Genomic DNA, 14,412 nt, shown 5'->3' with positions numbered 1-14,412 from the left:
GATTAATGTGAAGAGCTACTAGTTTGACATCCACATCGAAAGTTGCCTGAGATCCAACTATTATATGTTATTCTTACTAAGGCTGCAAAGGATTACTTTCATAACTTGATTCAAGATCATTGGCCTCCGAAATGTATTATGAGTCCGTAACTGGTTTGGTTCATACATGTAAATGCCATTTGACAGTTTGTATATCCCTTCATTGGTAGTTGCAAGGCTAGTTGTCTTTTTTTTTTTTTTTTTTTGTCTGCCTCTCACCGCGGTCTTCCTTCAGGTTTTTTTTTTTTTTTTTGTCTTTGTTTCAGTCATATTCGTATCGAAATTGATCCAAAAATGTACGCAAAAATCCCCTATATTATGTGTGACCTATACGGGTGTCAACCTAAAATACCTATTTTTTTTACTAATCTGCCACAATTTTTTTTGTTTTTTTGGTCAAGTACATAATTCCATGTGTTCATTCATAGTTTTGATCTCTTCAGTGAAAATTTGCTATGTAAACAAAGTTATCGCGTTAACGGGCGGTAATTTTTTTTTTTAAATTAATCACGTTAAAATATTTGACGCAATTAACGCACATACCTCGATCAAACAGATTAAAATGACAGCATAGTGCAATGTCCACTTGTTACTTGTGTTTTTTGGAATGTTGTCGCCCTCTGCTGGTGCTTGGGTGCGAGTGATTTTATGGGCTTCAGCACCCATGAGCATTGTGTAATTATTGACATCAACAATGATGGGCTACTAGTTTATTTTTTGATTAAAAATTTTACAAATTTTATTAAAACGAAAACATTAAGAGGGGTTTTAATATAAAATTTCTATAACTTGTACTAACATTTATCTTTTAAGAACTACAAGTCTTTCTATCCAAGGATCACTTTAACCCAATGTTAACAATGTTATTGCCATCTTGTTGATTTATTGTTATAATAAACAAACACAGTACTTATGTAACGTATGTTGAATGTATAAATCCATATTGTGTCTTATCTTTCCATTCCAACAATAATTTACAGAAAAATATGGCATATTTTATAGATGGTTTGAATTGCGATTAATTACGATTAATTAATTTTTAAGTTGTAATCAACTCAATTAAAAATTTTAATCGTTTGACAGCCCTAGTAAATAGTAATGAAAATATAGACAAGTTTCCGAGGTACTTCCGCTTCTGCATTTTTGCTCACGACTTGTTTTACACTTTCGCTAGCCAAAACTAACAGTGAAGTAGGAGTGGCCAGTGTTGTCACAGATTACGTGAAAAAGTAATCTAATTACTGATTACACCTCAAAAAAGCAATCTAGAAAACTTTACTGATTACTTTATTATCAAAGTAACTAAGTCAAAAGTAATTTATCAGTTACTTTTTACCCATTCTTCTCCTTTTGCCGCCTGACAACAGAAAAATGTCATTGCATGGAATTGACTTTCTGGCGATTGAATTTAAAGGGGAAGATCAAAATGTTTCACATAAGGCTTAATCTTCGGTTAGTGGAGGTTCAACTAGTCGATGGAGTTGATTTCAAAACAATTAGCGCATGTTCCTCGAGACCAAAACAGGAAGTAAGTGTGAGTGGTTACCATGAAAACGAACACCTAGCGGGAACCCTTTTTTATACAAAATGCTCTTCGCACATTACTACAATATTCTTCATTCCACATACATTATGAGGCAATAACAAAATAGTAACGCACGGACACTAAGGAAACTAACTTTAATCAGATTACGGGTTTGGAAAAATGAACGCGTTAGATTACTAGTTACTGAATGAAATTAATCAGATTACAGTTACACGTTACTTAGTAACGCACTAATGACAACACTGGGAGTGGCATTACTCATCAAAATTTCTCAAAAAAGACAATTTGGAAATGCTGCATCCATCTGCCATCATCACGACATGGGAGGACAAAATGAAGAAATGGCTAAGAGTCACCACAACCAAAACAGTTTTGTATTTTATTGGCAGTGGATGGAAACACAATCAGGGACCTGAAAAGCTCCGAAGCATCCAGGTGAATGCGTTGTAATACACGAATATGGGAATTTGGTGTTCATGAAGGCCGATGTGGAACCAAGACAGTGCGACTACAAAGCATTAACAGGTACAATTATGTTGAATTTGACTACAATTCTATGATGCGTCATAGCTGAGACATCATTAGCTTTGCATTAGCTTCAACGACAAAGAATGGAAAACACTTATCTACTACAAGTCATACACAAGCTTTTTACCTTAAATGCATAAATTCAAGTGTTACAGGTTTTTTTGTTTGTTTACAGGTGGAAAAATGCTGTTAGGCAAGGGAAGACAACTTAATGTGCCTCGCAACAACACTTATGTTGATGGACATATATCGAGACTACATGCATTCTACCTTGATGGAAGGCTCGATTTATGCTCCTTCGTTAATATTTTTTGAATAATTTTATAAATTGTGATTTATTGAGCTGTTGTGCACATGTACCAATTGTTTTAAATAAAACAAGAAATGGAATCATGTTGTCCAAAAGTTTTATTGCGATCAATATCTGCAATAAAAAAGAATGACATACTATTTGTGTTTATATGTACATGTGCGATGAGCTCATAATACCATAACAATAACCTAAAAACAACAAAATCCGTGTCAGCCCTTCTGCATTTGGCAACTGTAATTAGGCTTGTCGCGATAAAAAATTTTGGTGGGCAATAATGTCTCTCATAAATTATTACGATATGCGATATTGTTGCGCCCCCCCCCCCCCCCCCATTTTTTTTTAAACCAATTTACAATAACACAGTAAGAATACAGTATATATTAATAATACTAAGTAATATTAAGTACTAGAGATGTCCCGATCCGATATTTGGATCGGATCGGACGCCGATATGGACAAAAAAATGTGCATCGGTACGGAACGGCCAACACAGAAAGATTCCGATCCAGACTTCCGATCCAATTTTTTTTTTTTTAAGTCAGGTCCTGGTTTTCCAGCGCACCGATTTACATAATCCATTCCAGTTTTTGTTTCGGTTTCCCTAAAATCAGGTCCGCATTTTGGGGCACACCTTCAACACACTACATTTATATTACCGTCTCCCAATTTAGCGAGAGACTTTATCAGTAAAAATGTCAGTGTGTGGGATCATTTCACCTTAAAGAACGACAAAGACGAAGAGGCAGAGTGCAACATATGCCACAATAAAGTCAAGCGTGGTGGTAATGCTGTAAGAAGTTTTAATACAACCAACCTAATCAAGCATTTAGCGAAATACCACCACAAACAATATAAGAAGTATGTTAAGAAAACCGAAGACAAAAAGAAAGGACCTACGCAACTAACACCGGCAGAAACTTTTGCTACGCGTGACAAACTGGCGCGCGACAGTCCCAAAGCCCAGGGAATAACAAGAGTCATTGCCGAAGAATTCATTCTGGATGACGAGCCATTATCTCTCATGAGTAAAGACGCACCATCCAACACTTAGAACCACGGTACAACATGCCCAGCCGTCATTACATCCTTGAGCGATTTGGCTGTGGAAGATTCGAGAACGATTCACAACCATCCAAATTCCGATTATTGAAATATGTCAAGTAAAGCGGAACTAATACACAGCGCGGTCTTCGGGACGCAATGAGAAATGGACCGCATTGAGTCCCGAGAGTAAACACCATGCTTGTCATAGACCCGGGTAATGCCAATGCTCAACTCACGGCTTTAGCTCAACTCATGCCGCTGGATAAAAAACACAAGAATACCTGACTGCTGCTGACAGCCGCTACAAACTACGTCAACATCGTTTTACTGCAGATATTAAGATATCATATGTATATAGAACTAGATGCAAAATGGCAGACTTGATGGCGTTAGCAACATTGAAGTACTGAAAACTAGTTGCGTTAGTAAACAGCCGCCATCTTAAAGCAGGAGACTTCCCTAGTAGGCTGTTGTGAACCTTCCAAGCGAACCTTATTAACTTTTTATCTAAAGTACTCCTAAATCGGCAAAATCATGACTTGAATCTATCTTCAAAACAGTTTTAAAACTTTCACATGTCGAAAGTAGACCGAAGGGAAATTATGGAATAACGGGAGCAAGTTTAACAACATTAACAGTAGAGCTAGGAATCTTTGGGCACCTAACGATTCGATTACGATTATGATTCAGAGGCTCCGATTCGATTATAAAACGATTATTGATGCACCCCCCTCCTTTTTTTTTTTTTTTTTTTTTTAAAGTTTTGTACATTAGTTCCAAAATTGTTCAAAAATACTCTCAGGCTACACCAAACAACTATTTCAGTATCAAGTTCGCATATAGCAGTAAACAAATACAGTGGTACCTCTACATACGATCACTTCGACACACGATCTTTTCGACATCCGACGTAAAATTTGAGCCGCCATTTGTTTCTACATCCGACGAGTTGCTCGAAATACGACGACATGACAGCACTGCAAACGAACCCACGGTGGATTTTCTTATGTGGGAAATCAACACAGTTTTCAAAAAAAGTTGATACAGTTGGAGAAACAAGGAAAAAAGTGATGCTTACCTTTGAAATGAAGATGCAAGTTATAGAAAAATATGAGCTTGGGGTGCGCGTCCCTGAACTGGCTCAACAATACAGCTCCATGATCCTCTTATGACCACCGTTCGCCACTATTTATAAGTTAAGGTGACAATTATTATTGTGGTAACATTGCCAAGGAAATCGCCAGCTTTGTCACGTTTTTATCATTTATTTAAGAACTTATCCAACACAAAACGCTCATTGTCTTAAGCAGTTGACTGCTCTCAGGAAAACGAAAGTATTATCTCTACCGCACCGACCTATCTCACTGAGACGTCACCTTCGCGGTGCGTTCAGGGACAGTAAAAAGTGTCCGCCATATTAGAATCCGATTCGTTACATTATTTTCAGGAATAATTATTAATTCTTCTTCTTCTTCTTATATTATTCTGAATTATTTATTTATAACTTATTTGTTTTTCTATGTTTAATTGCCATTTGTAACAGTGCCAGCAGTATTTATTAAGAATTTAGTGTATGTTTTTAGGCTTTGGAACGAATTAATGGAATTATAATGTATTCCTATGGGAAAATCCTGCTCGACATACGACCATTTCGACTTACAAACAAGGTCCTGGAACGAATTAAATTCGTATGTAGCGGTACCACTGTATACAAAAATAACATTAAATAAAAAAACTCCAGTCCCCATTCTGTATCAGCAGCTTTAAACTACATTCAATTAAATTAATGTTGTGAATCAACCGTTAAAGTTGTTAAAATTGCTCCCGTTATTCCATAATTTCCCTTTTGTCTACTTTCGACATGTGAAAGTTTTAAAACTATTTTAAAGATAGATTCAAATCAATATTTTACCGATTTAGGAGTATTTTAGATAAAAAGTTAATTAGGTTTGCTTGGAAGGTTCGCTACAACAGCCTTGCAGGGAAGTGTACTGCTTTAAGATGGCGGCCGTTTACTAACGCCCGCATCTAGCTTTTTGTAGATATGCTGCTTACGCTACCGAATCAAATGCATCTAGTCCTATATAAATGATATCTACCTTAACATTATGTGGCTGTACTTTGTAGCAGCTTTTCGGCAGCAGTCAGGTATGTTGTTGTGTTTTTTTATCTCGTGGAATGAGTTGAGCTAGAGCCGTGAGTTGAGCATTGGCATTACCTGAGGGGCCGGGTAATGAGAAGCATGATGTTTAGCTACTCTCGCTCCGTTCCGTCCCGAAGACCGCGCGGCGCGCTGAGTGTGTTGTACTACCGCTTTACTTGGCATATTTCAATAATCGGAATTTGGATGTTTGTGAATCGTTCTCGAATCTTCCACGGCGGAATCGCGAATAATCTAAGAATCGGAAATTTTGCACACCTCTAATTAACAGTTTATTCGCAAAATTAAATGAATTGAATGTAGTTTAAAGCTGCTGATACAGAATGGGGATTTGAGTATTTTATTTACTGTTTTAAAATGTTAACTTGATACTGAAATAGTCGTTTATTTAAACCTGAGAGGCTTTTTATACAATTTTTGTAACTAATGAACGAAACATTAAAAGCATCTAATAGCCTGGGGGTTTGTGGGATTTTCCACTGAGGTTGTTTGTGTGTTTTGCTTTTTTGAAGAACGTTTACAATATTATTTGCACGTTTTACTGACTGACGATGCCATTTCTGTTTGTCATTTATAATGTTTTGTGTTTGTCACTGAATAAACAGGTCAGTTTCTTGTTATGGTGTTATACTTGTATAGCGCTTTTCTAACTCTCAAGGTACTCAAAGCGCTTTACACTACATTGCCATCTACCTACTCGTGACACAGCACCAGGAGCAATGCGGGGTTCAGTATCTTGCTCAAGGACACTGAGGCGAGTTCATCAGGGTGGAGAATCGAACCCACAACCTCTGGGTTGGGGGACAACTACTCTACCACTGAGCCACGCCATCCCCGGCGTTGAGTGTTATTCAAACTCACCAAATTCAGCTGGCTAATTGTTATCAAGAGTACTAAAACCTTTTTCAACATGAGTCTGACAACTAAGTAAGGAGGCTAAACTAAATAACTTTAAACTTTAACACATGCTCAGATAGGCCGGTATCGGCCAGTATCGGTATCGGATCGGAAGTGCAAAACAATATCGGTATCGGATCGGAAGTGCAAAAACCTGGATCGGGACATCCCTATTAAGTACACCGTTTTAAACGCAATAAACATTTAATCTTAAATTCAAAAATACTTTTTAAGAAATCACAACTAAAAACAATAGCCCGTGCCTCTTTTAAGTAAAAGACAACAATACCAATACCGCACAGAAACATAGAATAAATAAAATGGCTTTTTCAAGAAAAAAATAAAATTGCACCTCAATAACTTAAGCATTTAGGCACAGAGGATAGTTGTAGTAACACAAACAATTGCACTTCAACAACAACAGAGAAAAATAGATTAATTATGTAGCAGTACCAAAAATTTGGCTTCACTAAGGCTAGGTTCATACTGCAGATCTTAATCCACAAACATGATTTTTTGTCATGTCTGGTTTTTTGGTGTGCCCGTTCAGACTGCCTTTGTATATGGAGCCCGTTCAAGTATCATGCACAAGCACTAATTCGCAGTCCGAGATGCGCTCAGCAAAGTGACCCGCATGCACAGAGGCACCAAAACAGATTACACATGCTAACTGTATGTAATTCCAGGGTGATCATATTTTGATTTCCAAAAAGATGACACAAATAACAGACATTAATAATCCCCGTTTAGTCTTTTAATCACAGTTTATACGAACTGATAGAATGCATACACGCACACACATAAGCCTTGACTTGTGTGCCTGACATGTAAGCAATACTGAAATATTGCGCATTCGGCGCATAAAATGAAAATCGAAAATTGTCAGGCTTATCGTTTTATTCTTTTATTTTATTTATTTATTTTTATTTTTTTTAAATGACTGTGGTCAAGCCCGCTTCGTGCATAAAAGCAGAGTTTAAGCTAGAAGCTAATGCTCAGCTACATCGCTCCCGTCCTGCCTGCCGCTTTCGCTTTGCTGACGTCATTGCTACATAAATTCCAATTCGGGAGAATTGAAAGTTCAGACCGCCAGCCAAATTCTGGAAAAATGTGGCCCAGATCAGATTTAGACCACATACGAAAGTGACCCAGATAGGATTTGAAATGGTCCACTTCTATGCGACTTGTCACATTCAGACCGTCAAGTTAATGCTTCACTTGAGTCGGAAAAACACGAAAAAATTGGATTCGTGCATTAAGACCTGCAGTATGAACATAGCCTAAGTGTCAAACAACATTAAACAGAGGTAAAACGGTCTCATTTCTTCAGCAATGTACGCTGACAGTGCATTCGGCCCCGCCTCCCCCATTGAATGATGGTCACGCAAACTCAAAATGTATAAAACGAACATACCCAGAAGTCAATAAAACACAGGGAATCCTCGTCACAGCATATTGCGCTGTTGGTACCAAGCAAGTCGAACTTTTAACAGCATGTCCGCCGCCAGTCTGCCGCACGCACACGCTCGCACGTACGCACGCACGTGAGGCGATAAATCGCAGCGGGAAAATTACCGCCTTCATTTTCACTTACCGTGCGATAAATGGAATTGTTGCATACCGCGACAGGCTTAACTGCAGTATTTGTAATTTCGCTTTATTTTGGTCACTCAAGTGGCCGGCGTATCAATCTACACCCCATGTTAACACAGGCTGCACAGATTGTTAGATTTTTTTTAGCTCAACGAAGTGATAAGAACAAACATACGATCTTTCAGGTGAGTGCTTTAGGGTTAAAGCTGCGAGCCAAATGCTCAATCTGCTGCTGGTTTCGATTTAAGGCATATGGCGAGGTAGATCCACACTGGCGCTTTGATGCTGGACGTTGGTCAAAACATTCCACTACCAAGCATATTGTATATAGGCGCTTCCAGGAGATCACACAACCAGGCAGCAAACAGCAAAGAAAGTGCCGCAGTCTCATCTATGTCGTGCTGAATCCATTTTTTGAGATTCCGTGGGTTCCTCTGGTTTGATTTGGCGGTTTAAAACTTTGTCTACTTCACCCGAGATTAATGGTGTTCTATCTAAACCGGAAGTCCGTAGCAGAAAGTTTCAAAGATGACGCAACCCAATTTTTACTCAGGAAACTTGTTGATAGAAAATACACAAATGATGAGGTGTGTCCAAATTTTTGGCCTGTACTGTATATGCAAGTAAATACAGTACAAGATGCACAGACTTGTTAAGGTATGGCTTTTATCTCTTGTTTGTGCTCTTTTAAAAAGTACATCTCTTTACCCTTCTCCACAGCGACCGATTAATGTTTGCGAAAACCAACAAGCCCACCCACGCGCATCACACACACACGCATAGATACAGCAACACACAAATTTCGTTTAGTCACAGTCTTTGCCACAGAGTGATGCATCACCATTTATTATTCCACTCAACGCTGTCGATTCCCCCTCTAAGCTGTGGTTTCATATCTCATCAAGAAAAATGCCAGCCTGAGCCACAGCTGTCTGCAGACAAAAAAGAATCAGGTATGTAGCGCCACAGGCAGACCTATTAGTAGGAAGAACTCCTTTAAAGTGAATAAAGTGAAGGGATGGTTAGACGGCTGCTGCCAAATGCCTCAAAACTTTCTTATTCAATTAGAATAAAAATGTTAGGATGACATGAGAAGAATGCTACAATTTTCTACTACACATGAGCCTATTTTGTCTGTATTGCCCCTTTCTGAAAGCAGTTCCTTAAAATATACAGTATCTTAACTGTCCGCGTCATGCATCTTCTAATGACCAATAGAGCCGAATCAGGTGCTTTACAATTCAAGGTCAATTGAAGACAAAGCTGGATGATTGTGACTGGATGAAAAAAATGCTGCTGCCTACTAATTCAATGATTCTTTATAACACAAGCATAGACAATTGGGGTGTATGTGTATTTGGATTTTCACACGTTGCAATTCCTCAGCCAGTGCAAACCAGTCACTTCTTTTTCCAACCATCAGTAAAAACAAAGGCTCTGCCTACGTGACTGCACATACAACACATCTGCAGTAGCTTACTTTCAACATAAATGGTGGAACCTTCAACAGCAATCCATTCAGCAGCACTGATCGACTTCAAATCCATTGAATTTCAGATAAATATTCCCACTGAGATTAATTACTGTTTATGAATAATGAATTTTTAGATCACAACTGTTGCAACCATAATATTTTGAAATAATATAATTGTGTAACATTTTAACTGTCACACAAGCATAGACAGATATTAATCAGTGGAAAAACATTTCTAAAACAATATTACCGGTAATCTTTTATTATTATTATTATTTTTTTATTTTATTTTTTTAAGAAAACAAGGATGTTGTGCCCTCCAAGCCAGATAGGTAAAAGTTCATGCAGATTGTTGTCAGCGAGTATTTTTCATCAATTTGGTGCCAACTCACTTTGATTGCAGTTGCCGGATCATCGATGCAGGTCGGAGCCTTGCTGTGGACCATTTTTTTCAATTTCCACCACAGGTTATCAATAGGGTTGGGATCTGGGATATTTGCAGGCCATGACATTGACTGGATGAGTCTTTCTCCAACGAATACTTTAACAGTTTTAGCTCTGTGGCATGATGCATTGTCATCTTGGAAAATGACAACACATTTTCAATTGAAGGGGTCTAAAATTTCAATGTAAACTTGTGCATTTATTGAAGTTTCAACCCCAGTGCCTTTGCCTGACATGCAGCCCCATATCATCAAGGACTGAGGGAATTTTGATGTCTTCTTCAGGCAATCATCTTTGTAAATCTCACTGGAACGGCACCAAACAAAAGTTCCAGCATCATCACCTTGTCAAGAGTCAAGAATCTGCACTGGACATTGTGATGATGCTGGAACTTTTGTTTGGTGCTGTTCCAGTGAGACTTTAAATGACCCAAAATTACCTAATCGCCTGGCATGGACTGCCACTGACGGCCATAGACGTTCAATCCGTTTGAAGTGGGAGGGATGGCAGCGAATGAACATTCGCTGGCATCCCTCCCACTTCAAAAGGATTTGAAGTCAACTAGTGATAAACTGATTCCAGTTCACACTGGAAGGTTGTTTCTCTGTTAATTAGTTGTTTGTAGAATATCCCAGAATGATTTCCTGACCAATGTATCGATAATCGTTGTATTGCCATATCGTCAGATCATCGTTATCGTGGCCTTTGTATTGTAAATCGTATCGTATCGTGAGGTACCAAGAGGTTCCCACTCCTAATATATATATATATATATATATATATATATATATATATATATATATATATATATTAGGGGTGTCAAAATTATCGCGTTAACGAGCGGTAATTATTTTTTTTAATTAATCTAGTGAAAATATTTGACACAATTAACGCACAAATGCCCCACTCAAACAGAAAGGAAAGCAAAAATGACTGCAAAGTGAAAGGTGCACTTGTTGTGTTTTTCAGAGTTTTGCCACCCTCTGCTGGCGCTTGGGTGCGACTGATTTTATAGGCTTCAGCACCCATGAGCATTGTGTAAGTAATTATTGACATCAACAATGGCGGGCTACTAGTTTATTTTTTGATTAAAAATTTTACAAATTTTATTAAAACGAAAAACATGAAGAGGGGTTTTAATATAAAATTTCTATAACTTGCACTAGTTATTATCTTTTATTTTCTATAAATTTTTATATATATTTATATATTTTATTCATTATTTTTATTTATCTTTTAAGAACTACAAGTCTTTCTATCCATGGATTGCTTTAACAGAATGTTAATAACGGTAACGCCATCTTGTTGATTTATTGTTATAATAAAGAAATACAGTACTTATGTACCGTATGTTGAATGTATATATCCATCTCGGTCTAATCTTTCCATTCCAACAATAATTTACAGAAAAATACGGCATATTTTACAGATGGTTTGAATTGCGAATAATTGCGATTAATTACGATTAATTAATTTTTTAGCTGTAATTAACTCCATTAAAATTTTTTATCGTTTAACACCCCTAATATATATATATATATATATATATATATATATATATATATATATATATTTTTTTTTTTTTTTTTTTTTTTTTATAAACAACCCTTTCAAAAGGGACGTACCATTTCTTACTAAGTCTCAGTTGGGTGGTCCCTCGACTAACCCACAACTAAGTATTTTTCACATTGTTCAAGTTGTATCCAAGTATCCTACCTATGTTGTAAAGAAAACAGAGGAGGAAAAATTAACGAAAGAAAAATTTGCATTGGTCAAAGAATAAAGTTTTCACAAAAAAATTAAAACACAAAATTAAATTAATATTATATTACCGTGTAGTCCGAGCACTGTATACGTAGCTAGAAATGAGTCTCAGACAGTCTTAAGATGATTAAACCAACCAATTTTTTTGTCCAGCAATTACTATTGTATCTAGCGATAGGGCCGATCCGATCCGGTATCGGTATGAGGTTCCGATACAAGTTTAATTCACAGGTCCACTTTCGTGAGCAACGGCTGTTTCGTCTACAAGTCCGTCTCAACTTCCGATGTAAGATGAACTTGGCATAATTCGGCATCAGGCTCGGAGTGGCTGATCGGGAGAATTGGGACAAATCCCGGTGGGCCAGCTGGCCATGAGCAGCGGTCCGGGTTTTACACATTTTAATACTGCAATATTATAATTTTTTGTTTGCTTTTTATTCATGACAGAGAATATTACTGACACACTGTTACCACTGTCCCTGTGGGCTGTCTTTTTAATTTTTAATTATTACATTTATTTTAGGGGTGTCAAACGATTAAAATTTTTAATCGAGTTAATTACAGCTTAAAAATTAATCGTAATTAATCGCAATTAATCGCAATTCAAACCATCTATAAAATATGCCATATTTTTCTGTAAATTATTGTTGGAATGGAAAGATAAGACAAGATGGATATATACATTAAACATACGGTACATAAGTACTGTATTTCTTTATTATAACAACAAATCAACAAGATGGCATTACCATTATTAACATTCTGTGAAAGCGATCCATGGATAGAAAGGGTTGTAGTTCTTAAAAGATAAATGTTATTACAAGTTATAGGAATTTTATATTAAAACCCCTCTTCATGTTTTCGTTTTAATAAAATTTGTAAAATTTTCAATCAAAAAATAAACTAGTAGCCCGCCATTGTTGATGTCAATAATTACTTACACAATGCTCATGGGTTCTGAAGCCTATAAAATCAGTCGCACCCAAGCGCCAGCAGAGAGCGGCAAAGCTCCGAAAAACACAACAAGTACCCCTTTCACTATGCTGTCATTTTAATCTGTTTGAGCGGGGCATTTGTTGCGTTAATTGGATCAAATATTTTAACGGGATTAATTTAAAAAATTAATTACCGCTCGTTAACGCAATAATTTTGACATATAATACATGTTTTTGTGTATATATATATATATATATATATTAGGGCTGTCAAAATTATCGCGTTAACGGGCGTTAATTAATTTTTTTAATTAATCACGTTAAAATATTTGACGCAATTAACGCACTAGGCCCGCTCAGACAGATTTAAATGTCAGTAGAGTGAAAGCCTAACTTGTTAATTGTGTTTTATGGAGTTTTTCCGCCCTCTGCTGGCGCTTGGGTGTGACTCGCATATGTTATGTGGCGTAATGTCGTTCTCTGCTGGCGATTCAGTGCAGCTGATTATTTGGGTTTCGGCGCGCTTTTCTGACGTGATTATATGTCGACGCGAACTCACACTAATAGACTGTGCTATTCAGACCAGCTAACGTCCGCATCCAGTATTCAGTGGCAGTTCTCATAGCCCCTTCACACTGTTTGTGTCTAATACATGCATCGCTTGTGAGTTATATTCCTCCTTTGTTTATATTCATGAGCATTAGATAGTTATTGATGATGTGTATTTGAATTTGTTCACATATATGGTGAAATGCAGTTACATTGTTAAATGCTTGTGAGCGAATTGGCTAGTGCTACTGCTCAAATGGACACGTGTGTGTACATTTTATGTTATTTTGTGATTTATGCAAGTTATTGACACATTGCCTTGTTATTTTCAGTTTTACAAAAATACAAGAAACGTGCTCCTGTCAAAAAGAGATGACTTCAGTAAAGCCCATGCAACTTTGCCACACCGTCTGATTTCTTTTTGGAACTTATGTTCGCTATCTGTCAATTTGTGTACTCACACACATTGAGGACAGAATAGGGCTACTAGTTTATTTTTTGATTGAAAAGGTTACAAATTTTATTAAAATATTAAAACGAAAACATTAAGAGGCGTTTTGATATAACATTTCTATAACTTGTACTAATATTCATCTTTTAAGAACTACAAGTCTTTCTATCCATGGATCACTTTAACAGAATGTTAATAATGTTAATGCCATCTTGTTGATTTATTGTTATAATAAACAAATACAGTCCTTATGTACCGTATGTTGAATGTATATATCCATCTTGTCTTATCTTTCCATTCCAACAATAATTTACAGAAAAATATGGCATATTTTATAGATGGTTTGAATTGCGATTAATTGCGATTAATTACGATTAATTAATTTTTAAGCTGTAATTAACTCGATTAAAAATTTTAATCGTTTGACAGCCCTAATATATATATATATATATATATATATATACATACATATTATTTAGAGGGGTGTTTTGAGGTATTAATTCCGACTTACGCGGAAATCCTGGTAACATCGCCAGCCCAGGATAGAACTTGTTCATAAATCGGGGACTAACTGTTAGCAGTAAGGAGGCAGAGACAACCAACCTGTATTACTATTCCTTTCCAGTGTTGATTTTTGCCAGCCCTTTTAATTTTTGTTTTAGTCTTTTGGATGA

At 36.7% G+C, this 14,412-nt stretch overlaps 1 protein-coding gene across 4 annotated transcripts in view; it reads right to left on the bottom strand.

Moving 5' to 3' along the window:
• Positions 1–14,412, bottom strand: part of pudp (pseudouridine 5'-phosphatase) — a 50,059-nt gene that overhangs the window by 29,451 nt on the left and 6,196 nt on the right. Inside the window, exon 4 of one of the 4 annotated variants that reach the window (XM_057826548.1) lies at positions 5,748–9,053. The exons of the other annotated variants lie outside the window; for them this stretch is intronic. Coding sequence (XP_057682531.1) covers positions 9,012–9,053 — 42 coding nt within the window. The 3' untranslated portion in view covers positions 5,748–9,011. Of the gene's footprint in view, positions 1–5,747; positions 9,054–14,412 lie in introns of those variants that run through there. 4 annotated transcript variants of the gene reach the window in all.

The sequence above is a fragment of the Corythoichthys intestinalis genome, chromosome 2 (assembly GCF_030265065.1).
Source record: "Corythoichthys intestinalis isolate RoL2023-P3 chromosome 2, ASM3026506v1, whole genome shotgun sequence".
Lineage (NCBI taxonomy): Eukaryota > Metazoa > Chordata > Actinopteri > Syngnathiformes > Syngnathidae > Corythoichthys > Corythoichthys intestinalis.
Note: the sequence above shows the minus strand (reverse complement) of the source record. Positions and strands in the feature narration are given on the sequence as shown.